Raw genomic sequence first — 27,805 nt, forward strand, 5'->3', positions numbered from 1 at the left:
CCAAACGCCAAGACTGAGATGACCCCCTTCTTTTAGTTTTAAAAATTATATTTATTTTGTGGAGGTGGGGAGAGATGTGAGGGGTGGGACATGTGTGAGGTCAGGAATAGGTTCTTTCCTTCTGTCACCATGGTCTCAGGGCTCAAATTCAGGAGGTCAGACTGAGTAGCAAGCTCCTTTGGCCACTAAGCCATCTCACCAGCCCCAAACAGGTCTTTTATTTATGCTTCAGGATTCTCACTGCATGCATATTTCATTTTTTCATTCCTCCTCCTCAGAGGACTCCTCTACTGTTGAAGTATTTCCCAGACACAAGGGTTCATAAAGAAAGCCAAGCAAATGACCCAGGATTGCCCAGCACTTAATGGGTCTGCCTGATTTCTTACAGCACAAGTGATCCAGCAGGCTTTCCTTTCCCCTAAAGCAGATATCACAGATGGGGCAACAGTAGATATTTTGCTTCCTGTGGGTGTTCCGGTGGGAGTCTACCATCACAGACGACTGGGAGGACTCCCTGCAACTTAAGTATTGGCTGGGCTGATTTTTGAAGTGGAACTTGAGGTGGGTTAAGAAATAGGTCTTCCTGGTTAAACGTAATGAACAATAGGGGCAGCGGATCTTTCTTCTAGAGCATCTCACTGGAATAGGGTTGGATCTGACATCCAGGGATGAGGCTCTGCTGTTCCTTGTCTTAGTCCTGGCCACTGGTCCCTGGATCACTTTTGAGTGCCTGAGGATGGGAGCCTGGGATCTAGGTGATGTACGTGGAGCCTTCTTCACCTTACGCTCCTGGCTGCCAGCCACTGGCTTCCTGTTTTGGTGCACCTTCATGTGGCGTTTGACCTCAGACTGATCCCGGAAGCGTTTTCCACACACAGAACATGAACTGGGCCTATAACCTAAATGAGTACGTCGGTGACGGCTCAGTCCAGAGGCATCACGGTAATTCTTGTCACAGAGCTCACAAGAGAAAGGCCTCCCTCTATGATTCTGGGGCTTGGAGCTGAGGGCTTTGTGGCCAGTAGTCTGCTGGGCCTTCAAAGGATACTGGTGATCAACGACGTTGGTGTACTTTTTGTAACATTTGCCACAGGTCAGACAGAAATAGAGAGGTCCACCTTTGAATATCCCTGTGCAAACAGGAGAGGTCTTCTCTTCATCATCTCTCTCCTCATCTTCCAGGTTTGAGCTAGGTTTTTGAGATTTTCTCTTGTGTCCTGTGGTAAAGGAAGCAAAATACAGTTTAACATGACAACATCACCAACACAAGGTTTTCACTCAGTGCAAGTCACTTTCCATTTTCCTAACCTTCAAAACTCAACTGTTCATCCTTGGGTCTTATAGGATAGAAATAGGAAAAACCAATAAATAAAAACAATAAAAGTGCCGGGCGGTGGTGGCGCACGCCTTTAATCCCAGCACTTGGGAGGCAGAGGCAGGCGGATCTCTGTGAGTTCGAGGCCAGCCTGGACTACCAAGTGAGTTCCAGGAAAGGCGCAAAGCTACACAGAGAAACCCTATCTCGGGAAAAAAAAAAAAAAAACAAAAAAACAATAAAAGCTAGTAAAAATTTTGGGGCTGGAGAGATGGCTCAGAGGTTAAGAGCACTGGCTGCTCTTGCAGAGGTCCTGAGTTCAGTTCCCAGCAACCAATGGTGGCTCACAACCATCTATAATGAGGTCTGGTGCCCTCTTCTGGCATGCAGGTATACATGCAGGCAGAACAGTATATACATAATAAATAAATATTTTTTAAAAAGCTAATAAAGGGGCTGGAGAGATGGCTCAGAGGTTAAGAGCACCGACTGCACTTCCAGAGGTCCTGAGTTCAATTCCCAGCAACCACATGGTGGCTCACAACCATCTGTAATGAGATCTGGCGCCCTCTTCTGTATACATAATAAATAAAAAAAAAAAAGCTAGTAAAAATTTCATAGAAATCTCCTATGATCTCAAATATCTAAATGCTAGCTTACATCTTTGAAATCCATCTTCTCATTCTCAATATTGCTCATATTCCCACAGATGACAAGACCATATGGTAAGCAATAATCTCCCCTCATCCCTGATTTCACATGTGTCAGCCAGTCCAAAAATATTAAGGGGAGAATTCCCTACTGTAAGACCACATTCACATAACTTTTTTTTTAGCTGAGGATCGAACCCAGGGCTGCGCTTGCTAGGCAAGCACTCTACCACTGAGCTAAATCCCCAACCCTCACGTAACTTTTTAATGTAGATTATAATTAATCTATTTTATTAGTATTTTAGTTTAGTTTATTACTGTGTCTAGTATAAAAAACAGAACTCAGGGGCTGAGGATATAACTCAGTAGTAGAGCCCTTGCCAAGTATATGCAAAGCCCTGGATTCAATTCCCAGCTCTGTAAAAACAAAAAAACACATAAATTGGGCCCAGGGCTATGTGTGATTGTAGCTTCTGAAACAAAACCCCTCAGAATAGAAAACTTTATCCCATGTTGGGGAGGCAAACCAGGCATGCAAGTGCTCCCCCAGTCAGCTACATCTCCAGTCCAAGGAAGACTATTTGTCTTGCAAATCTGGGGTGAAAAGTGATGGTATTAATTATTAGTCATTGAACTGGGATAAGAAGCAACACAGCACAACTGTCTCAGACCAGGCATGTGGCCACCCTAAATTATTCCTCTCAATTCTTATCTTAGGAACAAGCCTACCCTTCTCAGGCTCAACATTGCTTATTCACTTTCTCTTGGGAAGAATTCTCTTGGGTTAATCCTGACATAAGTGACCCACATGTAATCTCTCAATTCCTAGAAACTAGAATCCTTGTTTTGAAAGTCCTGGCTATTCATCATGAAGTCAGTGGACCTAAACCTTTGATCTCAAGGTTTCTTCCAGTCCTAGGTCTAATCAGGATGGAAAGGTATAAAGACATTGAGATGATACACTGAGCCTGGATCCTGGAGGACAATTCTACGATTGTCCTCGGCCCTTTTTACCTTCCTCTCTCCTTTGCATTTTTTTTTCAGCTTTAAAATTACACCTTTATTATTTTTGTATTCATGCGTGCATGTATAAACATGCTACAACATGCTTATGGAAGTAAGCAGACAACTTGTGGGATTGGTTCTTCCTTCCAAGTATATGTCAAATTTCCAACTGTGAGCCTTGGTGGCAGGGCACTTTTAACCACTGAACCATTTTGCTGGCCCTTGGTTTTGTGAGATGACAGGGCCTCAAATACACCATGAAGCTGAGGTGTTAGGATTACAGATGTGAGCTACCTTACCCTGCTTCCCCTGCCATTCTTACCTGCTGTCTTTGGGGGATGGAAACCTGATCTCCTCCGTCCTTTTCCATTTTGCATGGTGTTCTGATCTGGTTTAGGCAGAAAATATTTTGGCTGTGAGTGGAGTTATATTTTGGGTGGGTGGGAGGCACAGTTTTGTTGTCTTTGTCTCACTGTGCAAGCTGGCTCTGAACTCTCCATCCTTCCGAGTGATGAGATGCACTACCGTGACTGTCTGCAGTGTGGAAATGAAACAAGTTGGTCCCATACTACGCCCCTTTATTTTGCAGAGAACAGGCAACCTCTTACGTGCCTGCTTTAAGAACATCAATCCAGGGCTGGAGAGATGGCTCAGCAGTTTAGTGCACTTGTTACTCTGTAGAGGATCTGGATTTTGTTACCAGTAACCACATGGTGGCTTACAACCATCTATAATTCAGTTTCAGGGGATCCCGTACCCTCTTCTAACCTCTACAGATACCAGGCACACAAATAGTATACATACAAACATACAAGCAAAACATTTATATACATAAAATAAACCCAAAAAATGTGGGGTTTTGTTTTTGTTTTTAAGGAACATTAATCTAAAACACTTGGTTGCAGGAAAAAAGATATTTTAAAAGGCAGCTTCTAATATAATGGCTTGCACACAAGACTAAGTAAATATTGGTTGGATATATAGGCAGGTGTTTTTTGAGACAGTTTCACTATATAGTCCAAGATGGCCTCAGTCTCTCTAACCAATTTGTGATCCTCCTGCATCAGCTCCAGAAGTGTTGGGATTACAGGCTTTTGTCAACAAACTAGGCCTGAATAGGCAAATTTGCACATTTTCACAATATGGTGATAGTGATAAAAGTATGTCTTGGGGTTGGGGAAGTAGCTCAGTTGATAAAATGTTTGCCATGCAATCATGAGTGCTCGAGTTTGATTCCCAGAACACACAAAAAGGCCAGGTGTAGTGGTACTTGGGTGTAATGCCTGTGTCTGGAAGCAGGGACGAGCAGATCCTTAGGGCTCACTGGCCAGTTAGCCTAGCTCTATCAGTGAGACTCTACCAGAAACAACAAAAAAAACAGGGTGGGTGGTGTCCTGAGGAATGAAGGCTCAAAGCTGACCCTGGCCTCCACATGAACATGTAAGTGTACCTACACATATGCACACACACAAAAACATTATCTTTGTCTTTCTACAGGGTGTTTTTGTTTTCAGGTTTATTTTAATTTGGTGTGTGTGTGTGTGTGTGTGTGTGTGTGTGTTTGTGTGTGTGTGTGTGTGTGTGTGTGTGTTGAGTGTTTTGCCTGCATGTATATATGTATGTATTCCACCTACATGCCTGGTGCCCACAGAAGTCAGAAGATGGTGTGGGACCACTGGAACTGGAGTTACAAATGTTTGTGTGCCACCATGTGGGGGCTGCAAACTGAACTTGGGTCCTCTGCAAGAACAACAAGTGCTCTCTTAACTCCCGAGCCACCTCTCTGGGCCTATGTAGCTTTTTTGTCTTGTTTTCCCGTGCATTCCAGGCTGGCCATAAAGCTGCTTTGTAGCTGAGAATCACCCTTGACCTATGGTCTTCCTACCTCCACTTCCACACCTAGCTCGTCATATAAGTCTTCATTCCTTTGATTTTTACCCCTGAACTTCGTAACTCAGATCTTCCAGGTACAGAACTAGGAGCCAACTTTGATCTACCTGAGCAAAAAAATCAAATACATATTCTAAAGCTATAGGACAGGGAGAGCACCAAGGGAGTCATGATCTCTTACCTACAAATGTCAGGTTCTTAAAGGTTTCTGACAGCACATTCTGGTAAACAGCCTTCTGCTTCTCAGTCAGACATTCCCATTCTTCCTGGGTGAAATCCACTGCCACGTCCTCATAAGTGATTGGTATCTGGAGTCGCTGGGAAGACATAGACTTCAAGTGACTAAGGTAACACCTCTTGCCCTGACTTTGTGTCTGCTTAGGGACCCTCTAAACAGTTACATCAGCCTTGGCAACACATTCAGGATTTTCTATGATCCTGACCATAGCCCAAACTCATAACCAAAATATCTGAAGTGTGTAGCCAAAGCAAATATTACCAGGTTCCCCTAACCTATTCCTGACAATGTGGTTTTACCTTTATAACTGCTGTAGCCCTGAGCTTTTACGCCAAGAGTTTTCCCAAGGTGCTAGCCTGCTCCTGGTCACCAGCTTAAATGAAGGACTCCTATTTGGCCTTATATGCATGGCAGTGTGTCATGTTCTCACTTGGACTATAAAATACTAACATATTCTCAAGATTTAGAGAATTCAAACCTAAGAGAAAGATAATGCCATGAGAGGAAAGAACAAGTATGAAGGAGGGCACAAAGTCAGGAGCTGTGGTTTACAGAGAGGAGAGGATGATACAAAGAAGGAAATCACTGAATATAGAGAAGTGAAAAAATTAATGGCTACTCTTACAAAATCTGTGAAGGATGCTAGGGTGGTATGGGAGATAGACAAAATCTTGTAACTCCTTTTTCCCCCCTTTGTTTGGCCTGGGACAATCTGAAGTTCCACTAGATCCACAGACAGGGGACTGGGTAAGAGACCTCAGAGAGGCCGTGGCCTTGCATTTCTCTACCTGATCTTTCTCCCTTCCAATGTCAGACTTCACTGGTAATCTTGTTACATGCATGTGTGTCTTCCTCTGCCTTAGTTTTTTTGAGAAATCTCTCATTGAACCTGGAGATCAATGCAACCACAGTTATCTGGCCAGAAAGCCTCTGGGATTATCCTGCTGCAACTAGTTTCTTGTGGGTTTTGTTTTGTTTTTATGTGGGGACTGAACACTGGGTCCTCATGTTTGTACAAGTACTTTACACCCTAAGACATCCCTAACTCCTCTACTATAACCTTTCTTCTGGGCTCCTGTAGAGCAGCTAACATGCTAACTATTCCACGGAGCAGTATGTCTTTAGTTGTTTCTCTTTCTGGTTTCAGTCACTTCTGGCCTGGTCCCCAAGATTAATGGGACTCCTTGTGACTCTCTACCTCCCAGGCAGTAGGCAAATAGGGAGGTCCTATGTGGTGATATTTTATTTGTAATGTTAATAAAGTTTGCCTAGAGATCATAGGACATAGCCAGCCCATAAACTAAAGTCAGACAGTGGTAGCACATGCCCTTAATCCCGATCACCTGGCAAGCAGTCTGTGTGTTCAAGGACACAGTAGAGAACAACTAATCGTGGTGACACACGCCTTTAATCCCAGTACCAACCATAGAGACCTGGAGGTCTGTACAGACAGGCAGTGACAAGGAAGTGAGGTAGCTGGGCTAAGAGCCAATGAGAGGGCAGAACAGCAAGGCAAGATGGTTCTTCAGGTTCCTGCTTCACAGAGGAAACTGCCAGACATTCTACAGGACATACAGAGAAGCAACTGAGAGACTCTAGGCCTGTGGGCTGAAGAATGGATGCCCTAATGTTATAGAAGAACTTTGGATGACTGTCCAGGCAGCCAGCTATCTCTGTCATTCTAGATTTTTGGAAGTTGCTTACAATGTACTTCCTGGTTACTTAGGTAATATTATATCCTTCTGAGGTCTTTGATGTAGTTGAAGACTAGATAGTTATAATTTTGCTTAGTTATGATAAAAGATAAATTAGATATGAAACTTTACTCACAAATATAGGATAGAATATTTTCTTTAATTTTACAAAATATAAATAGACTAGATATTGTAACTGTAAGTCTTACTTGATAACTGTTTGTTATATGTAATTATACTATGTTAAAGTTAAACCCTTCCTTTTTGATTAGACAGAAAAGGGGAGGTGCTGTGGGATGTTCTATATGCTGTGAATGTGTTGCTCTGATTGGTTAATAAATAAAACGCTAATTGGTCAGTAGCCAGGCAGGACGTATAGGCAGAATAAGCAGAGAAGGAGAATTCTGAGAAAAACAACAACAACAAAAAAAAAACCCAAAACAAACAAACAAACAAACAAAAAAAAACAAAACCAGAACTGAGGAGGAGATGCAAGCCCACTGTCCAGGAAGCAGCATGTAATGGCACACAGGTAAAGCCACAGAACACATGGCAACATATAGATTAACAGAAATGGGTTGAGTTTAAGTGTAAGAGCTAGTCAGTGGTAGGCCTGAGCTACTGGCCGAGCAGTTTTAATTAATATAAGTCTCTGTGTGTTTACTTGGGTCTGAGCAGCTGCAGGACCTGGCGGGACACAGGAAAACCTTCACCTACAGTCCTATAAGGCCCCAACAAAGATATTGCTTCTTGTAATAAAAGTGTCTACTCTAAAAGACTGTCTTCCTTCAATGTTCAGCTGTACAAATTCTCCTCTTTCACAGGTGATAGCTTTAGTTCCCTCAAAGCCCAGGCTGTAGAGTTCAGGGCTCTGGTTACCTGTTTCTTAGCTCCCATTGTTCGGTAATGCCAGACTGGTGTTTGAAGTTTATCCCAGACTGCTTCTAGTCACTGCTTGTTGGTGCCCACTTCTAGAAATCTGAGATTAGGGAAAAAGATACAGTATCAGGAAAAGGAAAGCCAGAAGCCAGTGCTTCCTTAACACACAGTCACCAACTTCCTGCACTGTGACGGAACCTTCTCAGCAGTATCATTTGAGGTAACAGTTAATGATTCCATCTTCACAAAACCTCAAACGTAGCGATGTTAAGTCATTCACTCAAGGACATTTGACCCACGGGAGAGTTAGTTTTTTAATTCTAGATTCAGCACCACTGAAAAGTACATCCTTGAATTTAACACACACCACTGATCCTTCATTCTCCCTGACTTGATTTCATTGGAAACATGAAAGTAAATCTCTCTCCCAGGACCAAAGATTAAAACATAGATTCTGTGACCTGAATATGTGTGTAGTGCCTTGGGGCTCAGGCCCAGGGGCTTGTGGATACTAAGCAAGTAATGTACCACAGAGCCTTATGTATACCTCAAGCTCTGCTAGATTTTTGTATACATACGTTATTTACAATCGAGCTATCCCCTGACGACCTCTTAAGCTAAAAATATGATTAGGTCAGAAGTGCAGGCAATGCACCTAGCCTACAGAACTTAGTAACACAGCACTCTGTAGAGTGTTGTTTCCCTCTTAATCTGCTAGCTGTCTGGAAACTGCAACCTGTGACCACTATCCTGCATGAAGAAACAACAGAGTATCCTATGTACTAGTGCTAGTATAGGGACAAGTTAACTCAAACCCCAAATACAAGCTGAATGAATGTGTAGGACTTTCCCATTATCTTGAACCATCTTAAGTCTTGGCATGAGTCAGGTATCACTTCTACAACCAGATCCTTGGAGAGCACAGTGATAATGATACAACAGCGTTCCTTGTTCACGTGCAAAACTTTATGCTGATTAAAAAAACAAAAAAGGTCTCTTCCTGTGGACAGCCATTCACCTATTTCTCCTCTCTCTAGATGCTAAGGAAAGCATTAAAGGCATAAAAACATGTCGCTCTCTCTTTTCCACTCACTTCTTTGGTTAAGTGAAAACACCGGCAAGGAACAAGGCATTCGAGGAATTGCTAACTGGATCCCCAAGAAGTTGCCAGGAAAGCTGTATTCCTAGGATCTGAAGTTGATTTTCTTCCTTCCTTCTCTGTCTTACCTACCATTCCCCTCTCCCTTTCTTTTAAGGCTCTTTGAGACTGTGACTTGAGATGGGCAGATCTGGCATCTCTCCCACTTTTCAGCCATCCGCACTCCAAACAGCTCTATACTAGTGTTTTCAAGGACCTGCCTGTAAGTTTTCAGCAAGCAGGACCCTGCTATCATCAAGTCTTCACAATGGCAGGAAGATGCACGTCTGGTGACCCAGCCTATTACCCAGGCACCAGGAAGAAGGAGACAGATCTCCATGAGTTCTGGGCAGCCTGGACTACAAAATAAGTCTCAGAAAACCACACACACACACACACACACACACACACACGATAGCAGGGAGCAGTCCTCGGTACAGATTTAGGCTGCTTAAGAAGACTGCCAAGTATTGCTTACCTCCACCCACCTCCTCCCTCTTTTACCTCCTTTTGTACTTTCCTGGTCCAGGAGACTCCAGAGTGGAAGAAGACCGAATCAAGACTTGGCTGTTAATAGGCAGGAAGTCCCAAGTGAGTTCACCTGTACCCTGGACTGGCCCCTACCCTTCCATAGGGTAAATTGGGGGTTGGGGGGATGTGTGGGCATTTCTCAATCCCGAGTCCACTCCTCCCAACTAAAACCCATTCATGATTTCCCAAATCTGAGGAGTCGGGCGGGCCAGAATAGCACACACTTGCAATCCCTGAGCTCAGGGGACCGAGAAAGGAAGATCAGGCAGCCTTGCTCACTGCAAGACACCCTGTCTGTCCTCCTCTCTTTCTCTAAATCTGAGTGACCCGCCTCTCTTCCACGTATACAACCTGTGGAGACAGGCCCGCACACCGTAGGCTTTGCTGGATGTGCCCGGCCCCAGCCCCGAAACCCCCGGGGCTCAGCCGCGTGAGCTTTACCACCGCGTTGCCGGGCGGGGAGGCTTCCCCCAGCTGGTGTGGGTCCCCTCGTGGCTCCACCGGGGCTCTCACAGAGGCCGCAGCCCGACAGTCCCGCGGCTGGCCTACAGTCTTCCCCAGCGCGGGTCCTCCGGGCGGCTGCCCCGGACTGCGCACGCTCACGCCTGCAACTCCGTCCCCCAACCCCCGACCCCCCACCCCGCCCCACCTCCGGAGAACGCAGCTCCCCGAAGGGCGGGGCGCGTTCCAGCCCGGACGGGAATGCAGCGGCGTGAACTCAGGAAGGCGCTTCTGCCCCAAGTCAGCAATTCTCTACGCGGTGGCCACACCTTGACTCGCAGTCCCTCCGCTCCCGCTCGCCGGTAACCCACCTCGGGTGGCTGCCCGCCAAGGTCAGAAATTTAGAACTTAAGAAACCCAATGCCACGCCTTCTCGCCCCGCCTCCGGTCGATCATCACTAGTCTCACCTGAGCTAGGAAATCCCATTCCCCAGAGTTAAGTATTTACTTCTGAGGGCAGGGAGGGTTCCTGAGCGCGTGACTCAACTTTGCTAATTCCAGTACTAGGCAGGTGGAAGTGAGTTCCAGGACAGCCTGGACTACACAGTAAGAAAAACAACAACAAAAACACATAAAAGACACAACCGCTCTCAGCCTCTGAGCATTTTCTTGATTAGTGATTGATGGGGGAGGGCACAGACCATGGTGGGTGGTGCCATCCCTGGGCTGGTGGTCCTGAGTTCTATACGAAAATAGGCTCAGCAAGCCATGAGGAGCAAGTCAGTAAGCAGCACCCGTCCATGGTCTCTGCATCACAGCTCCTGCCTCCAGGTTACTGCCCTGTTTAAGTTCCTGCCCTAACTTACTTCAGTGATGAACGGTGATCTGGAAGTGTGAGCCAAATAAACCCTTTTCTCCCCAACTTGCTTTTTGATCATGGTGTTTCATCACAGCAATAGAAACTTTAAGACAGTACTTATGTGTGTTTTCCAACCCCTAAGCAAATTACTGCAGCCCCAGTGGCTCTGGTGTTGACAGCATTTAGATCACAAGGCAAGCACAGAGGACTGAGATCCGACATTTGAATGTAGCTGCTGCTGCACTCAGTGTAGAGTGTTTCCTTAACATACAGAAAACCCTGGATTCCATCCCCATTACCACAAACAAACAAAACTCTGAACATAAACTCTATCCAAACTCCAGGCTGACTTCTAAAGTATTCATGAGTGTAGAAAAACCAGACTATGCAGGAGGTCTATCCTTAAAAGGCAGAATCTGTCCTGGTGGGACTTGCAAATCTGCATTTTTGTCCGCCCCCCCCCCACGCCCCCCAATCAACAGACATTGAAGCAGAAAAGGTCTTAATGAACAGCCAGGTGCTATCGAGTATGCATAATCTCAGCACTAGAGACAGGATTGCAGCACATTTGCGGCCAGCCTAGATTACAGAGAGATGGCTCAGTGGCTAAGAGCACTGGCTGCTTGCTCTTCCAGAGGTCCTGAGTTCAATTCCCAGCAACCACATGGCTGCTCACAACCATCTGTAATGAGATCTGGTGCCCTCTTCTGGCCCGCAGGCAAAACACTATACATAATAAATAAATGAATCTTAAAAAAAAAAAAAAGAAAAAGAAAGAATGGGCACAAAAGCTTGAATAGAAACTGTCCAAATCTTACTGATTACTAAATCACACAGACACAGAACAAACCACTTAAATACCCCATCCCAAAACGTAGCAACTGAGTCCAGGGAAAATGAAGCATGAACGTCACCCAAGGCTGACATCATGGGGTACAGTCCAGGCAAGTTAACATGCATCTAATAAAACAGCCTGAGGATGTAGCTCAGTGACAGGACATTTTCGTAGTTTATGAGATATAAGATCTCAATGGCTACACAGGGACATCTTGTCTAAAATAAAAACAAAGAACCAAAGCCCAGCGTCACCACACAAACAAACAAAAACTGGCAATGTTAAGAAAACCCTAATACAGAGTTTCCAGATTTGTTAAAATATGAAAACTCTGAGAGATGGACGGACCACTGGCTGCTCTTGCAGAGGATTGGGGTTCAGTTCTCAGCACCAACATGGCAGCTCACAACCCTCTACAACTCCAGCTCCAGGGGATCGGACACCTTCTTCTGGCCTCTGAGAGTACCAAACATGTAAGTGGTGCACACGTGTACATTCAGGCGAAATGTATACCCGTACACATAAAATACAATGAAAATAAAATTTATTTAAAAAATGTTTTGCTATCTCTTGCCCTCTTTTCCTCCTCTCCCCCTCTCATAACCTGGCATTTCAATGGGTCATATCCATGTGAAAAGCGGCACTCTAGCTAGAGAAGGTCCTAAGCATGTCCCCAACTGAACTCACTCCTGAAGCATCGATATCCCCGTGTAGACTTTCTGTGCCCCTTTCTCTCTGGTCTCCACCCGCCATTCATTCCTTTTGGCCTCTCTCCCAGTCTCACACCTCTATTTTGGCTTCTGGGACCTCCCTGTCTTTCCAGGACAAAGCCCTGGGTGGTTTGGCTCCTCCGTCGTTTGTGGAAAGTTCTGGGCTGGTTCCCAGAAGGAGGGAAGTCCCAGCACTATGGGAACTACGGACACAATGGTCAACCTGGAGACTTCTGTCGTGAATCAGAGTCCACCAACACTCAATGGAGAGGACGCATCCACGTGGACTTGACACAGCTTTGAGTACTGAGCCTGGCGTAGTTGCTGAAAGCTTTGGTGACCCCGGGGACGTTTCCGCCCGCGGGAGGCTAAAGAACTAGGATCTTTTGTCCTCAATACCATGGCCACACGAGGGCGCTGCTGCTCTATCCTCTTAGATTGCCAAAGCGGGGAGAGGACAAGGTTGTCTGGGAATCAGCCGGAAATGGCCTACTGAAGGCTGGGCCAGGGTGTAGGGGATGAAATGCTTCTGAGAGCCCAGGACTACACAGCAGTTGGAAGAAAGTAGAGCTGTTAGATAAGACAGGCATCCTGTCTTATCTCTGAGTACTCCCCTCTCCAATCCCTTGATATCAACATTACTTCCACTTTTTATTCCCCTCCTGAGGGAGGGGGTGGCAAAGGGGGGTTGGTGCTCTCATGCACACAGGAGCAGAACTGGGGATTCAACCCATTCAACCCAGGGCACATATCAAGCAACCAATCTATTACTGAACAACACTCCCAGCCCCTGAAGGCTATTTTCTAAACATGATCTTAGACAAGGGCTGGAGAGGGATGGTTCAGTGGTTAAGCGCACTTACAGCTCTTGCAGGGAACCTGAGTTTGATTCTCAGCACCCACATCAGACGGCTCACAGTAAGCCTGTGCCTCCAGCTCCTCTGTCTCTCTCACACACATAAATAAATTGTAAAATAAAATTTAGAATGCTTTCAGATTTCCAAAGAAACTGCAGAGGTGAGGCACAGAGCCTCCGGTCTGTGTTTAAAACATCCCACAAGGCTGGAGATACGGATCTATGGTCAAGAGCAGTCTGAACGAAAAAACATTTTATGTACAACTGCAGGAGAAATAATACACAGATAGCTTAAACATAAAAACAGGTTATAATTCAAAAGTTCAGAGTTATTTGAAACTGGAAAATATTTGGTTACAATTGCAATTATTATGTTCATTTAAAAAAATAAGGTGGAACGTAATCACCATACATTATATGCATGTATGAAATTGAGGGCAGCAATGTTCTAAAATAGAAAGTGGTCGATGGTGTCATGGGCCTATGAGGATGCTGGACTAAAGTCTATCAAATTGTGCAAACAGGCAAATTGTATACTATGTGAATTAATTGTCAACAAAGATTTTATAAAACATTAAAAAAAATCACTGTCTGCTCTTGCAGAGGACCCAGTTTCAGCACAACACACACATGGTGGCTTAGTCATCTCCTTCTGACCTCCAGGGCACTGCATGTCTGTGCTCCCCATGAACTCATGCAAGCACACAGGTACATGAAAACAAATCTCACATCATCATACATTTATTACTCATGAAACAACATTGACCCATACAGCTATATCTATTTCACTTACACTCTGTAGTTACCACTAACGTCCCTTTTCTTTTCTAGGATGCTGTCCAAAGCACCACCCATTCAGTTTCAATGGATCCTTAAGGCTCCTCTGGCTGTGACGATTTCTCTGACTTTCCTTGGTTTTGATAACCTTGACACTTTCGAGGGCTGGGCCAGCATATTGAAGAACGTTGTTTGACTTCAGTTTGACTGGGACCACGCTTTTAAGAAGCCCAGAAAGATGAAATGCTGCCTGCACTGTGTCAAAGTTGTGCACCACACTCTTGACTTGCCCTGGGTAGATACCTGTAAGTGTGTTGTATGCTAAGTCTTTGCTTAGTTTTAGAGAAACTACTGAAGGTTTCCCATGGTGGCTGTACTATTTATATCCCTGTCAACAATGAATGAGGGCTTCTGTTACCCATAATTATTACTAGTACCTACTATAAAATTCCTTTTCTCATCTCTGTGACCGAATAGTTTCCTAGAGGCGACGTTTCCTAGAGGCGACCTAAAGGAGGAGAGGTTAGTTCTGGCTCACGGTTGAAGGGTACGGTTCACGATGGCCGGAACGTTGGTTACAATGACACCTCCTCCGGGTGGATCAGGAAGAAGGAAGGCCAGAGCTCAGCCGCTTTCTCCTTTTCCCATTGTTATTCAGTCTGAGACTTCAGCCTGTGGAATGGTGCCATTCACATTCAGGGTGGGTCTGCCCTTCTTTAAAAGCTGCCTCACAGACATGCCCAGAAGGGTGAGTCCTCAGCGATTCTAAACCCAGAAGAGTTGATAAGATTAATCAAGGGGCTGGAGAGATGGCCCCTTGGAATCTGACACACCAATGCACATAAAATAAAATTAAATAAACTATTTTTTAAAAAATTAATCATAAGCCCATCCCATGTCAACTCTACACCCAAACTATCACTTTAACCCATAATATTCTTCCCTTAGACCCCACAAAGTTTCAAATCCGTGTCGGAATTTAAAACGCAGGCAGTTGCTGGGAACAGTATGGCTCCTCTGGAAGAGCAGTAAATGATCTTAACACAGAGTCACCTCTCCAAACCCAGTTTCCACAGTCTGGACAGCTGGAACATTCAGAAGTCTAAATTCAAAATCTCTGAAGGTCAAGGCACACTCTTAACTGATCCCAGTTTAAAAACAACAAAAGGGGGTGGGGCCTAGGGACTCCAATATTAGCATAAAGTATTTCCATTCCAAAAGAACCAAGAGGAGTGGAAGACAGCAGGAAAAGATTAATGTTTTTGGTTTATCTAAAGCCCAGCAGGGCAAACACCAACTACTGCAGCTCTGTGTCCAGTGCCCGGGACTCCTGATGGCATCCAACAACAGCCTGGTGTAACCTGGCTCCTCCAGTCCCGCGACCTCCCTTAGGGCTGGCTCCACTGTGTGCCTTCTATTTGTTGTTGTTGTTTTGAAATATGGTCTTGCTGTGTGGCCCAAGGTTGGCCTAGAACCTGTAGCAGTGCCTTTTGTTGACCCCCACAGTTTCAGATTTATAGATGTGAATTGTGACGCCTGGGCTAGAAATCTGAGTTGTGATTTGTTTGTTTGTTTACCTCAAAAATTTTGTTTAAAAGTTAATCAGGTTTTTCAGACATGTTTGTATTAGACCCTGAAGAACCTGAGTGTAAAAAATTTCTCATTTCTGTGGTGGTCAGGAATTCACTTCCTGGTATAAACCACAGACCTAGAAAAGCATAGTTGGCCAAACTGTTCCGTCTGTAAATATAGGGAAGTATGAATGGAAGTGAGGAGGACATGGTTGCTACTAGGATTGGTTGAGGAGTTTTTTACTGTAGATATGGGGGAGAGTTTGGCCAGATGCATCGGGAAGGGTCCAGCCTGAACCAAGCCAACAGACTAAACTGGGCCAGGAGAGGAGAGAAACAAGTACGAGAGGAAGAGAGAGAGGAGGTCAAGAGAGGAGCCACTGACCAGGAAACCAGAGGGTGTGTAGTCAAAATGGCTGAGTCATACAGGAAAGAGAAGCTGGGGGAGGGAAGTGAAACCCTGGGTTGGAGGGGGTTGAGGGGTGGACAGTGCTCGGGAGGAGGAGCCACAGGTGCTGAGTGAGACCTGTCCTGGGTTTCTTTGAGACCTAATAAAGTAGCCATACAAATCTTTGGAAATGATGTACAGGAGAACAAGACGTGAAAATAATTTTGTGGGGGAGGGGGAGTGGGGATGGTGGGGAGTGAGACGGTGTTCATTATATAGCTCTGGCTGTACCCACTATGTAGACCAGACTGGCCTCGAACTCATGGAGATCTGCCACTGCTTCCTGAGTGATGGGATTATAGATGTGCATTACCATGGCGGGCTTGGAAAAGAATTATCATCTATCTATTTGTCTGACTGACTGACTATCTATCTATCTATCTATCTATCTATCTATCTATCTAGATATCTAGATATCTAGATATCTATCTGGATATATAGATTTCTATCTAGATATCTATTTTGGTTTTTGAGACAGGATTTCTCTGTGTAGTCCTGGCTCTCCTCTGAAGTAGTAGTTCTCTGTAGTCCTGAACTCACTCTGCAGACCAGGCTGGCCTCAAACTCAGAGATCTGCCTGCCTCTGCCTCCTAAGTGCTGGCATTAAAGGCATGTACCATCACTACCCAGCAGGAAAATAATTTTTTAAATACACACATCTTGGTGCTAGAGAAGTGGCTCAGAGGTTAAGAGCACTTATTGCTCTTACAGAAGATCCTGGTTCATTTCCCAGCATCCACATGGTGGTTCACAACCATCTATAACTCCAGTTCCAGAGGATCCTATGCCTTCTTCTGATCTCTGTATATGTAAGCATACATACGGTGCACATACATACATGCAGGCAAAACATTTACATATAAAATGAAGTGAATAAATCTAATTAAAATTTTAAAAGTCACTGCTGTTTAAAAAACAAATCTTACCTTATAGATAGAATCTTACAGACAAAAACAGCATTATTGTTTTTGGGAAAACATTTAAAAGGCGCACTCCTTAAAGATCAGGGCCCTCCAGAAGTTCCTTTTTCTCTCTAGTAAGATGAAACCACACACACTAATGGGTCAATAATCTTTAGTTACATTCTAGAACTGAAAGTAGATTCAGAACTGGAGTTTTATTGACACAAGTGTGCTTTTCTCTACTCTTGGGTTGTAGAAATTGTGAATATCTGACATTTCTGATTCCCTTTAAGCTGTTGGAGTCTATGAACAACGTACTAAATCATCCAACTATCAGCCCACTCCATATTATTAGGCACTCTTAGTGTCCTAGACCTTTGGGGTCTCTGACTTCTCATTAGGGTATATTTAGAGATGATTTTGTTATATAAGTTTAATATCACTGTTAAAGGAAGTGTTTTCATTTCATGTGTCACCAGTGTTTTTATTTCCATGTCCTCAGAGCAAACCTCAAGCTTCCTACTTTATTGCCTTTATGGAAACTTATCTGGATTTAATATCTAAGAAAAGAATGGCATGTGACAGGAAGTTTCATCCAGCTCTAGGCATCACACGCTACTGAGGTTGAACTGGTACTGACCACAGACCCATAGCCCTTCCTGAGAAGGAAACAAACCTTTCCCTTTAGAAGCCTAACACCAACCACCTGTCACAAGATTCAGAAGAAAGAAAGAACCTGTAGTAAATTCCCCCTTTCAGCTGGATTTCTGTTTCCACTTCTTCACCCTAAAAAGCCAGTCTTGTCAGTAAAGGAAGAAGGCAATTGGATTCAGAAATCAAATACATTGATTTGCAAAAAACAGAACCCTCTTTGTATTCCCTCATGATGCTGTGCCCTGGTTTAACCCTGGTTTACAGTGGTCAGCCTCTGTTCTTCTTTCTTTTAGATTCCCTCACACTCAGACTTGTTATTTCTCTCTGCATTTACATTTAATGGGAGAAAGTTAGTCTGGACTCTAGTACCTTGGCCATGTGAGTTTGCTTCAGGATTTTCTTCAATACCTAAAGATGTTTTAGATTCTGTAGCATTTACCCAAGGCTCCAATCTCATGCAGTATGCTCATAATTTCTTAACCAGATAAGATAGGGTGTCCTTATAGACATTATTCAGAAAGCTCCTGCCAAATGAGACTCTGTGAAGCTTCCAGATCTAAATGTCACTGTCTGCAAAACCTGCTTTAGCTTAGGACATGAGCTATCTCAGGGCACTCCAAAGCTCAACTCAAAATGCTTTTGATTTTGTCCAAACTAGTCCTCCAAAGAAGCAGTTATGTACTATTATGATCAATCCACATGAGTCTATCAATGGATAACAGAATTTATTAAGGTATAAATTGAGGAAATACACTCATGATTACAGAATGGAGTAGACAGCAGAAGTCGTCCTCTCATCTGACTGGGAGTAAATCCACCTCACAAGCCAGAGCAGGGAGAAGGGGCATGTGACCCTTCTCCAACTCCTTATCAGAGGTCGTGTACAACAGTAGGAAGTATGTAGATGTAACCAACCATCTTATTAAATAAGAAACACAGAACCAATGCAAAGAAGAAAGCCAAGAGGTCAGAGCTAAGAGCTAAAACCTTACCCTTCCTCCTGTGATGGTCCTACCTCTCCGAACCAGAGCTACTTCGGTGTCCGCACTAAGTTCGGCATAGTGCACCACAGCCAGAACTCCTGGACTCAAGCGATCCTCCTGTCTCAGCCTCCCTAGTAGCTGGGACTACAGGTGTGCGCCACCGTGCTCGGCTTTCCTATGGCTTGCTAATAGCTCTGACCCCCAGGCAACTTTATATATTAACATACAAATAACATTTAATACAAATAAAATATCACCATATTAGTACCACCTCCTTTGGGCCCAAGGTCATGGGTGGAGCAATTACCACTACATTGTACATTTTAGGAGCAACTGGCTGCCACCAGTTGCTAATGCTACTCCTAATGCTACTGTTGTACCTGTTTCCAGAAACCCCCAGAGACCACCAAGGAGCCGGTTTCCCATGCAAGCACATAAGGGTCCTTTTATTCAGGTTCAACCTGGGCCACTGCAGAGGGAAGGAAATGTGGTGGCGGCCACGAGCCCAGGTGTAGAGAGTTTTTATAGGGAAAAACCACAAGCCAGGAACTGGCAATTTGGGATTGGGTAGAAGGGATACCGGTCAAGGTAATTTTTGGGAAACTATTGTTCTAGACTTTGAGCACAAAACCACATTTGAAACCATTGAGTTAGACTTTTGCTGAGGAACAACAATCCACTGAACAGGATTATCTGGACTGCTCAGCAGGATTATCTAGATACCTTCAAGGGCCATAAACTGCAGACAGGATGTCTGCAGGAGGATACTGTTCTGTATACATTTGAGTTGTCATGGCACATTCCTGAGGTTCTTCCTGGAACTGAGTACAGCAGGTGGTCTGAGATGGTGGCCCTTTCCCTAAGATGGAGCCTGTAAAGTCAAGTCTAAGCCTTCACACTACCTCTCTCATTCTGTGCCCTCCTCTCATTCTAAAGCTCATTCTCTCTCCCTCAGAAGCCTTAACTTCCTCTCAAACTCCAGGTTACCTGATTTTGAGAAACTTTGTACTGCCACAAAATGGATTGATAAAGGCATCATGGGACAACCCTTTGCCTCACAGATTCATACTATGGTACTTTTTTCGTGCTGATTGGATCCTCTGACAGCATGCATGCCCCAAGTCCTGTGTGTGCTGGCAGAGTCTGCCACCCTAGTCTGCCAGCCTCTTATTCTAGGTTCTTCATCTGCCTCATGATTGGTTTGACACAGCACTTTGAGAGCAGGAGGGGGCCTTGTTGGGAAGCTAGAGCACTGCCAATTATTCTCTTTATTCTAAAATTGCTTTCCAAAAGGCATCACCACAAAGAAACAATTGAGTTATCTGAAGAAGTTTCTGAATGTCTCTTGTGGCTTCAAAACCACTTCTATAGATCTAAGTCAATCATGTGGGCAGAACAGGAATCTCCAGTGGTCAGGGGCAGTGAGCTATATAACTGGATGTGAAGATGAGCTTGCAGTCTACTGCCACTTAAGCCCAACATAGAACAGCAGTTCTTAAAGCAAGTTCTGTGGAACCCTCAAAGTCACTTAGATGCATCCAAGACATCATAATATTTTCTTTTATAACTTACTTACATAACACTTATAACTTATTTACTGTAACACTCCTGACAGTGGGTTAATCTGTTGGCACCTTAGTATGACTCCAGGCCAAGGAACCCAATTGCAAATGGACTTATTAATTATTGTATTATCCAACACCAATTACTTACAGGATAAAAAAGGCGATTTTACTTTTCAAATGTGCTGTTTTGTTTTCTGTTTTTGTTTATGTGGAGACAGGGTTTCATGCTGCCTATGCTGGCCTCAAACTGTAACAAGCCTCTCTCAGCCCTCCAAGTGCTGAGATTACAGGCCTGCACCACCATATTTGGCCTATCTTTCAGATATATATAAAAAACTTATTTGTTTTTGTTTCATGTGTATATCTGTGTGCCTACTTGTCTATATGTGCACCAATTGTTGCAGGACCCTGAGGAGGCCAGAAGGGGGCGCTAGAACCCTGAAAGTGAAGTTACTGGGGGTTGTATCCATATTCCTGATCTTCAGATTATCTAATTTTGAGGAACCTTTATTTATATTGCCACAAAACAAAATTACCCAATATGGATGTTGGAAACCCAATCCAGGTCTTGTACATTTTTCCAGCCCCTATTTTTGTTGTTGATGATTTTTAAAAGGATAAACGTGGGGCGGATGTAACATGCAACATCTCTCTGAGGACCTCACTGATTTGTGAAAGAGTGCACTAGGTGCAGGGGGAAGAGGGTGTTAAATTCCCTGACCTCAGGCGTGACTCTCAGGTCTGGTCTGTAAAGGAGGTAGGTGGGGTGACAGGAAGCCAAGGGTCAGGGATTCCTCCTTACCTTTGAGTTTTTCCAGCTCACCACCTTTCTCGGCTGTCTTGGTCCTTCTGCCTGAACACGTGTCCTCACCCCCCACTGCATGTCTGAATTCTACAGAAAGCTCAGTCACCACGGTCTCTTCCCAGAAACCACAATGCTACACCGTCCACAGAAAGGAACAAGGTCTCAGTCGCTCTGGGCATTCTAAACACCAAGGATGGGAAGCTCCGCGCTTTCTGCCCTCCTACCACTGTTCACCGGAGCTTTGGCCTTGATCCAGGTCCAGGCAGGTGAGTGCTGACCAGAAACTGCCAATGTCAGGAAGAGCAAGGGCTGGGGCCGAGACAGTACCCGGGAAACCGGGTCTCCTAATCTCCCAGCCAGACCCTCCTGCTCCTTTCTCTCTTTGCATCCTAAGCCCTGCTGCTCCCAGCTCCCCTCCCGCCCCGCCCCGAGCACCGCCACAGATTCCGGGAGGAGGATCTGGATCTCACCGCCCTCCGCCGCCAGGCTTCCATTCCTTGCAGTTTTTTGCCACCGTCACATCCCAGCCTGGTTTGAGAGAGCCTGCCTTCATCTTCGTCGGATTCGTGGACGATTCACAGTTCCTGTGCTACAACAACCAGGGGGAAAGTCAGAGAATGGAGCCCCGCGCGCTGTGGGTGAGGCAGATGGGGCCTGAGTATTGGGAGCGGCAGACCCGGACCGTCAAGGACATTGCAAAGAATTCCCGAGTGAACTTGAAGGAGGCTATGGACGTCTACAACCATAGCGGGGATGGTGAGTGATCCCAGGGCTGGGGCGGAGGTCACGACTCCTCATTCTCACAGACGACACCGAATTCCCACTCAGGTGTGAGGTTTGGCCCGAGCTGTGGAATTCGCGGAGAGCCTGGACCTAAGGGGACCCGTGACCGGGTTTCTTATGGTTTAGGGTTCAAATAAGACCGGGGGCGGGGCCAGGCTCTCACGTCTTTCAGTGTGTGTCCGGCTGCGACGTGGGGCCAGAGGGACTCTTCCTCCGCGGGTACGAGCAGCACGCCTACGACGGCCGCGATTACCTCGCCCTAAACCCGGACCTGCGCTCCTGGACCGCAGGCGACTCGGCGGCGCAAATCACGCTGAGCAAGTGGGAGGAGGCTGGTGTCGCGGAGCAAAGGCGATCCTACCTGACCGGCGAGTGTGTGGAGTCACTTCGCACATACCTGGAGATAGGAAAGGAGACTCTGCTAGGAGCAGGTACAAGGGGCCTTGAGGAATCTCCTCTGTCTATCCTCAGCCTGGGGCTCGCGTCTCCCCAGAAGGGAGGAACATGGGTTTAAATACTACTTATCTTCTTTGCATCTGGAGAGGGAAGAGTGATCCTGGGTATCCTGATCAAACACCAGAGAGAGGGACTCTCCCGAGAGAGGGAACAACCTTGTCTCAGGACTGAGAGTCTGCCTCAGGATGAAAGGAGAGAAGATCCCTGAAATAACCAACACCAGCTCCCAGTCCGCAGCCCTTTGTGATCCATGGCCTCTCATGGCCTCTCATGGCCTCTCATGCAGCGTTCTCTGCAGCGTCTGGCTCCAGTGATGCTGAGTCTCTCAGCCCTCACCCAGTCAGGACCAGACGTTCCTTTCTCCCTTGGGAGTCCTGAAGTCTATATTGCCTGAATCATCCTGATTCTAGAGCTTTCCAAGGAGTAGATTATCCCAGATGCCTGAGTCTAGACTACTGTATGGTGCTTAAATCCCTCCACCGCCCAAGTTCTCTCCATTCCCAGAAAGGTCATATAAGTACTATGCAAGAAAGAATCTTAGATGCCTCAACTGTCTGTTTCCCTCAGTTCCTCCAAAGGCACATGTGACCCATCACCCCAGACCCGAAGGAGACAGCATCCTGAGGTGCTGGGCCCTGGGCTTCTACCCTGCAGACATCACCCTGATCTGGCAGCTAGATGAAGAAGACCAGACCCAGGACATGGACCTTGTTGAGACCAGGCCTGCAGGGGATGGAACCTTCCAGAAGTGGGCAGCTGTGGTGGCGCCTTCTGGAGAGGAACAGAGATACACATGTCATGTGCATCATGAAGCACTAACCCAGCCCCTTGTTCTGAGATGGGGTAAGGAGTGGTGTGAACACAGAGATGGTCGTTGGGAAAAGTGGGAGCCCTTCTCGAGACCCTGAGAGGGTCATGGCTAAGAGCAGGAGTCCAGAGCCCACATCTTCTCTTTTTTTCCCTTTCCTTCTCAGACCCTCCAAAACCCACCATCCCCATCATGGGAATCACTGCTGGCCTGGTTCTCTTTGGAGTTGTGTTCACTGGAGCTGTGGCTGCCATTGTGATGAGGAAGAGCAGAGGTAGGGAATGGGGTCTTATCTGAAGGCTTTTGTCTTACTGTTACTATAAGACATATACATATATGTGTGCTTATCTGATGTAGGACCTTGTGTTCTAACACTTTCTAAGGCATATTTGAAAACAAGTGACAAATATCTCACACTGACGTGATTGGACATGACATGCTGCTTGGGGTAGATCTCCAGACAGGAACTTGGGCTTTTCTTGCAAATCTCCCTCCTATTTCTTGATTTGAATCTAGGTCTTCAGATAATAATTCTAAAAATATTCCCGAGGTTCTGAACTCAGGAAGGAATTTCTGAGTTCTCCCATTCTGCATTTTCCCTACCTTCATGGAAAAGGATGTAGTTACACAGTCTATTATAAGAGTTGACTTTTCCCATTTTATCCCCATCCCTTGGCCATTTGTCTCAGCTCTTGAACTCTCTTTACACTTCAGGGGAATACCCCTCTGAGAGTCTAGAAAGGAAGCAAAGACCAAGTCTCTCCATCACCTCCCCAAAAGCATTCCTGCAGCTGAGCACATCATGAGTCCTTGGTTCCACCAGTCAAATGACCACATGCTGGACTTTGGCTCAGCACATGGTGATAAGGAAAAGCTGGAACTGCACAGAATGCTTTTGGCAAGTGTAACATTGTCACATCATTTCCAGGAGCTGCAGGGAAAATGTCCCAGCCACAGTGACCAGCACCTGTGTCCAGTGACAGGGATGGTGTGTCTTGTGTGGCACCTGACATTGATGGGCTTGTGTGTTCTCTGCCTAGCTGTGAATACTCACTTGGTTCCATAATAAAATAATAATCTTCAACCCTCCAATATCACATGTAGAATCCTTTATGTTTAGTAAGTACAAGATTTTGAATTCTAGTATCTTTACATGGAAATAAATCAATCTGGGGAATTTTCAGATAGCAAATAGTCAGAGGCTCCCATTATATAAATTGCTTCCTAAGTCTTCCACCTGAAGCTAAACCCCATGGGAGAGAAAATAGTATGTATCTGCTAACATGACAACTCAGGGCTGATGACATTATCCTTTCTTACCTACTCAGAGAAAAATATTATTTTTCCCATTTGAGGTTGTTCTTCATTGTGTGGGTGATGCTCTGATGATGAACATCAGTGACCACAAATCTTGTTCTAAAATACTCAGGCTTCTTCCCAGACCTGTCTTAGATAGTTGAGCATAGAGCCTTCCCTGCCTTGAGAAAGGTTTTAAAAATATTTTCATTGTATACATATATATATATATATATATATGTGTGTGTGTGTGTGTGTGTGTGTGTGTGTGTGTGTGTGTGTGTGTGTGTGTATACTACCTGCATGAAGGATCCTTCAGAAGTCAGAAAACTTGTTGGATCCTCTGGAACTGGATGATTGTGAGCTATGGTGTATATGCTAGGAAGTTAACCCAGGTCCTATGCAATAGCAGCCAGTGCTCTCAACCACTAAGTCATCTCTCCAGTCAATTGTTTTTAATAAATATTTATTTATTTATTTTATTTTGTGTACATGTGTTTGCCTGCTTGAGTTTATGTGTACTGTGTGTGCACCATCCTGAGGAGGCCAGAAAAGGACATTAGATTCTCTGAAACTGGAGTTACAGGGAGTTGTGAGCTACCATGTAGATGGTGGGAACTGAACACCAAGGTGTTCTGCAAGATCAACAAATGTTCTTAACACTAAGCCATCCTCTAGTCCTCCCTGCACCTTTATTTTGGCAGGTTCTCACACTGTACCTCAGGATGACCTGGAACTCACCCTGTAACTCTGAAGGCTAATCTTCATTGTCATCTGGACTGGATTTAGAATCTCCCAGGACTTGCAATTCTGGAAATGTCTGTGAAGGTGTTTCCAGAGATTAACTGAGGAGGGGAGGGCTTCAATGAATGTGGAAGCCTGTGATTTGGGGGACCAGACTGAAGAAAAGGGAGGTAAGAGCCAACATCCCCATATTCTGCTGCCTGATGCATTGGAGATGTGAGTCATTCCCTCCCAGCCACATGGTCCAGCTTCCATGAACTCCACCATGGCTTTTCTGCCAGGATGGGTTGCACTTTCTTAAATCAAAAATGAAAATAAATCCTTCTTACCTTAAGTTGTTTTTTCTTCTTTCAGGTTTTGTGTTTGTTTATTTTACATTAGTGAGAAAAGTGAGCGATACAACAGTTTGGGCTGACCGTCTACTCCCATAAATCTTCCGGCCTCAGCCTGAGTGCTAGTATTGCAAGTGTGGGGAATGCAATCTGCTATAAATTTATTGAGATGAATTGAGACTGTGGGAGCATGTGGGTATATTAGAATTATATCAGCAAAACCAGGCCCAAGAACTTATGGGACACACCCAGCCATGGAAAGGGTACATCTTCATCAAAATCCCAGAAAGATGTAGACACCTAGCTTTGTAATCATTGGCCCCACACCAATCTGTTATTTGACATTCAGTGTGTGCTTCAATAACTGACAGAGAACTCTAGCCCTCTGTTTACATTTCTATAAGCCCACTTCTGAGTGAGACCCTATCCATACAGAGCATTAGAGAATCTCCTCTTCCCTGGACAGCTTTCTGTGATTGTATATCCAGGTCCCTGTCCAGGGTTCAAGTTCCTGTTGGGTGACAGGATGCTGCTGGAAAGACCAGCTTTCAGCAGGTCAGAAAAACTGGAGAAGAGATGAGGAGTAGGTGAACTACTGGACAGATGCACAGACACACACGTGATCTTTATCTGAGGGCCAAAGCTTAATTCTTCATTTTATTTTTCTCTCTGATGGTTGTTCTACTCTGTTCTGTTCTTCAACCCTGATGTTTCCCTATATCTTCTTCCCAGTTGTTCTCCTTCTATCTCTTTCTTGAAGCATTCTTTCTACTATATCTCTCATTTTTCTCTTATCCCTTTTAAAACTCCTAATACAAAGATTTCTTTGCAAGAAAAGATTACTTCACAACCATAAGTTACATATTCTCTAAAAATCGGTTAAAATATTTACATAAGAAGAAATCACATTAAGATCAACAAGTTACATGTTTTCCTTAGAAGCCCTTAAGTAAACATTTTTCTTCACCCCAAAGCAATGATTCTTTTATAATTGATTAGCAAGATTTTAAGCAAGTGTATTTCAGCCAGTTCCTTTGTACTGGCAGGCAGGTGTTTGTAGTTTCAATATAACAGATTTTTTTTTTTTTTTTTGCCCTGAGACAGGGTTTCTCTGTGTGTAGCCCTGGCTGATCTGGAACTAGCTCTGTAGACCTAGTAGGCCTCAAACTCACAAAGATCCACCTGCCTCTGCCTCCTGAGTGCTGGGATTAAAGGTATGTGCCACCACCGTCCAGCCAGATTTCTATTCTTAATTCTACTCTAGAGAAACTTTAAACTTCACAACCATAAATTACACATTCTCTAATATGCAACTAATATGAGTGATCAGTTCACCATCTGTTTTCCTTTACATACAATAGGGTCATTTAATTTCTTTTCACAACTTTGTTTTTTTTTTCAAGATGTATATTGGGGCCTGTGATTAATTTTGTAAGCTACGTGACCAAGAACTCAGGCCTAACCTTGGGTGTAAGCACATAATTGTTTTCTTTGATCATCAGCCTGTTTTTCCACAGGCAGAACTCATGGTTCTATAATGCATAAAACAACCTTGTTCTTATTTTCCATCCTCTGAGAATCTCATATCTAACAAAGGAGAAGGTGTGAGAGCCAAAGTTACACTCTAAGTTTTAACTACTGCTAAAACTAAGAGATCCACAAAACAAAAATGTCTCTGATCTGCAAGCCCATAGCCCAAGAACAGATAGTTCCTGAAATGGTGGAGGCTGTTGTTTAAGGAAGATAACAAGCCACACGTTTTTCATTCCCCTAAACAAGTTTGTTTGACCCATCTGCACTGGATGTGCTTTATCACATGTGGGTGGGAAGGGCACAGGCTGGAAGTACATCAGGATGTATGCTTGCCCCTGATTGGTGCTGATGGAAAATACAATGAATTATGAGTTTTCCTTCTTAAGCTGCTGCAAACTGTGATTCTGGGCCATTTCCCAGGAACCTAGGTATGGACCTGGCCAGAGCCCATCCACCTGGCCAGTATTTAATTCAAGCTTGCTTCAAATTTGGCTTTAAACTGTGGTAGTGGTCTTATTCTTGGTGGGAGTAATAGAAGCTAAATTTTAGCCTGTATTTGCTTTTTCTGAACCTCTATTGGAGCAATTGGCAGAATAACCTAAATTATGTCCCTAATCATCTTCAACAACTGTCCTAACTATCTGCATCTTTTAGGCTAAATCAGAAAGTCCAGTTAAATCATAGATCTAACTAATCATCATTGCTCTTATAAAAATCATCTTCCTTATGATCTTCAAGTAAATTGCCCAGTGAAGAGTGGGATTTTCCCATGAAACAATCACACTATACTAGATACAGTGGGAAGTCACAGCATTCCAAACACAGCAGGCACAGGACAGCACAAGCAGGAGGAAGCACAGCAGAAGCAAGGGGCGTTCTGGAAACATCCTCTGGGACTTTGCCTGTCCAGGACGCACTCAGAGTAGCTTTGTTATCCTCTGGGCTGTGTTCCATAAGCTCCATTGCTGTCTGCAGATCCTCTGACGTGGCCATTGGCAGGCATGTCCTCTTCTGAAAACTACAGTTAACAGCACCACTCATTTGCAGGTTAAAAGAAAATTTCACTTTTATTTAAAAAAAACATCTTGTATATTGTTTTCTTTTGTG

General features: G+C 44.7%; 2 protein-coding genes across 14 annotated transcripts; one reads left to right on the forward strand and one right to left on the reverse strand.

Annotated features, from left to right (window-relative positions):
- Window positions 1-27: 27 nt before the first annotated feature.
- Window positions 28-20,874, reverse strand: Zfp57 (ZFP57 zinc finger protein). Of its 9 annotated transcripts, none has more exons than XM_042266651.2 (6): window positions 9,782-9,955; window positions 9,314-9,376; window positions 7,672-7,771; window positions 5,042-5,177; window positions 3,293-3,358; window positions 28-1,217 (listed from the first exon to the last, which is right to left on the reverse strand). In XM_042266651.2, exons 3-6 carry the CDS (start codon window positions 7,687-7,689, stop codon window positions 262-264), a joined length of 1,176 nt encoding a protein of 391 aa, XP_042122585.1. In that variant the 5' UTR covers window positions 7,690-7,771; window positions 9,314-9,376; window positions 9,782-9,955; the 3' UTR covers window positions 28-261. The 9 variants fall into 9 exon arrangements, with proteins under 9 accessions (XP_042122585.1, XP_076414199.1, XP_042122584.1 ...); XM_076558084.1 differs by having other exon boundaries at window positions 7,672-9,109; XM_042266650.2 differs by having other exon boundaries at window positions 9,288-9,376.
- On the forward strand, window positions 20,821-25,152 carry LOC102926083 (popy Class I histocompatibility antigen, A-1 alpha chain-like). 5 transcript variants are annotated; one of them, XM_015989456.3, is made up of 6 exons: window positions 20,821-21,012; window positions 21,250-21,502; window positions 21,685-21,960; window positions 22,553-22,828; window positions 22,960-23,067; window positions 24,794-25,152. In XM_015989456.3, exons 2-6 carry the CDS (start codon window positions 21,364-21,366, stop codon window positions 24,835-24,837), a joined length of 843 nt encoding a protein of 280 aa, XP_015844942.1. In that variant the 5' UTR covers window positions 20,821-21,012; window positions 21,250-21,363; the 3' UTR covers window positions 24,838-25,152. The 5 variants fall into 5 exon arrangements, with proteins under 5 accessions (XP_015844942.1, XP_042122592.1, XP_042122593.1 ...); XM_042266658.2 differs by having other exon boundaries at window positions 20,875-21,012; window positions 21,233-21,502; XM_042266659.2 differs by having other exon boundaries at window positions 20,875-21,012; window positions 21,233-21,502; window positions 22,640-22,828.
- Window positions 25,153-27,805: the final 2,653 nt, after the last annotated feature.

Source organism: Peromyscus maniculatus, chromosome 21, assembly GCF_049852395.1.
Source record: "Peromyscus maniculatus bairdii isolate BWxNUB_F1_BW_parent chromosome 21, HU_Pman_BW_mat_3.1, whole genome shotgun sequence".
NCBI lineage: Eukaryota > Metazoa > Chordata > Mammalia > Rodentia > Cricetidae > Peromyscus > Peromyscus maniculatus.

Bases quoted from the DNA above. Each gene is read 5' to 3' on its own strand.
- Zfp57 (XM_042266654.2), bottom strand. The intron at 3,359-5,041 runs GTAAGAGATCAT...TGCCTAAACCAG, and splicing joins TAAGAACCTGACATTTGTAG to ATCAGAACACCATGCAAAAT. The intron at 1,218-3,292 runs GTAAGAATGGCA...CCTTTACCACAG, and splicing joins CCATCCCCCAAAGACAGCAG to GACACAAGAGAAAATCTCAA.
- LOC102926083 (XM_042266661.2), top strand. From the start codon at position 20,940: ATGGGAAGCTCCGCGCTTTCTGCCCTCCTACCACTGTTCACCGGAGCT. The intron at 21,013-21,232 runs GTGAGTGCTGAC...CTCCGCCGCCAG, and splicing joins CTTGATCCAGGTCCAGGCAG to GCTTCCATTCCTTGCAGTTT. The intron at 21,503-21,684 runs GTGAGTGATCCC...GGGCGGGGCCAG, and splicing joins CTACAACCATAGCGGGGATG to GCTCTCACGTCTTTCAGTGT.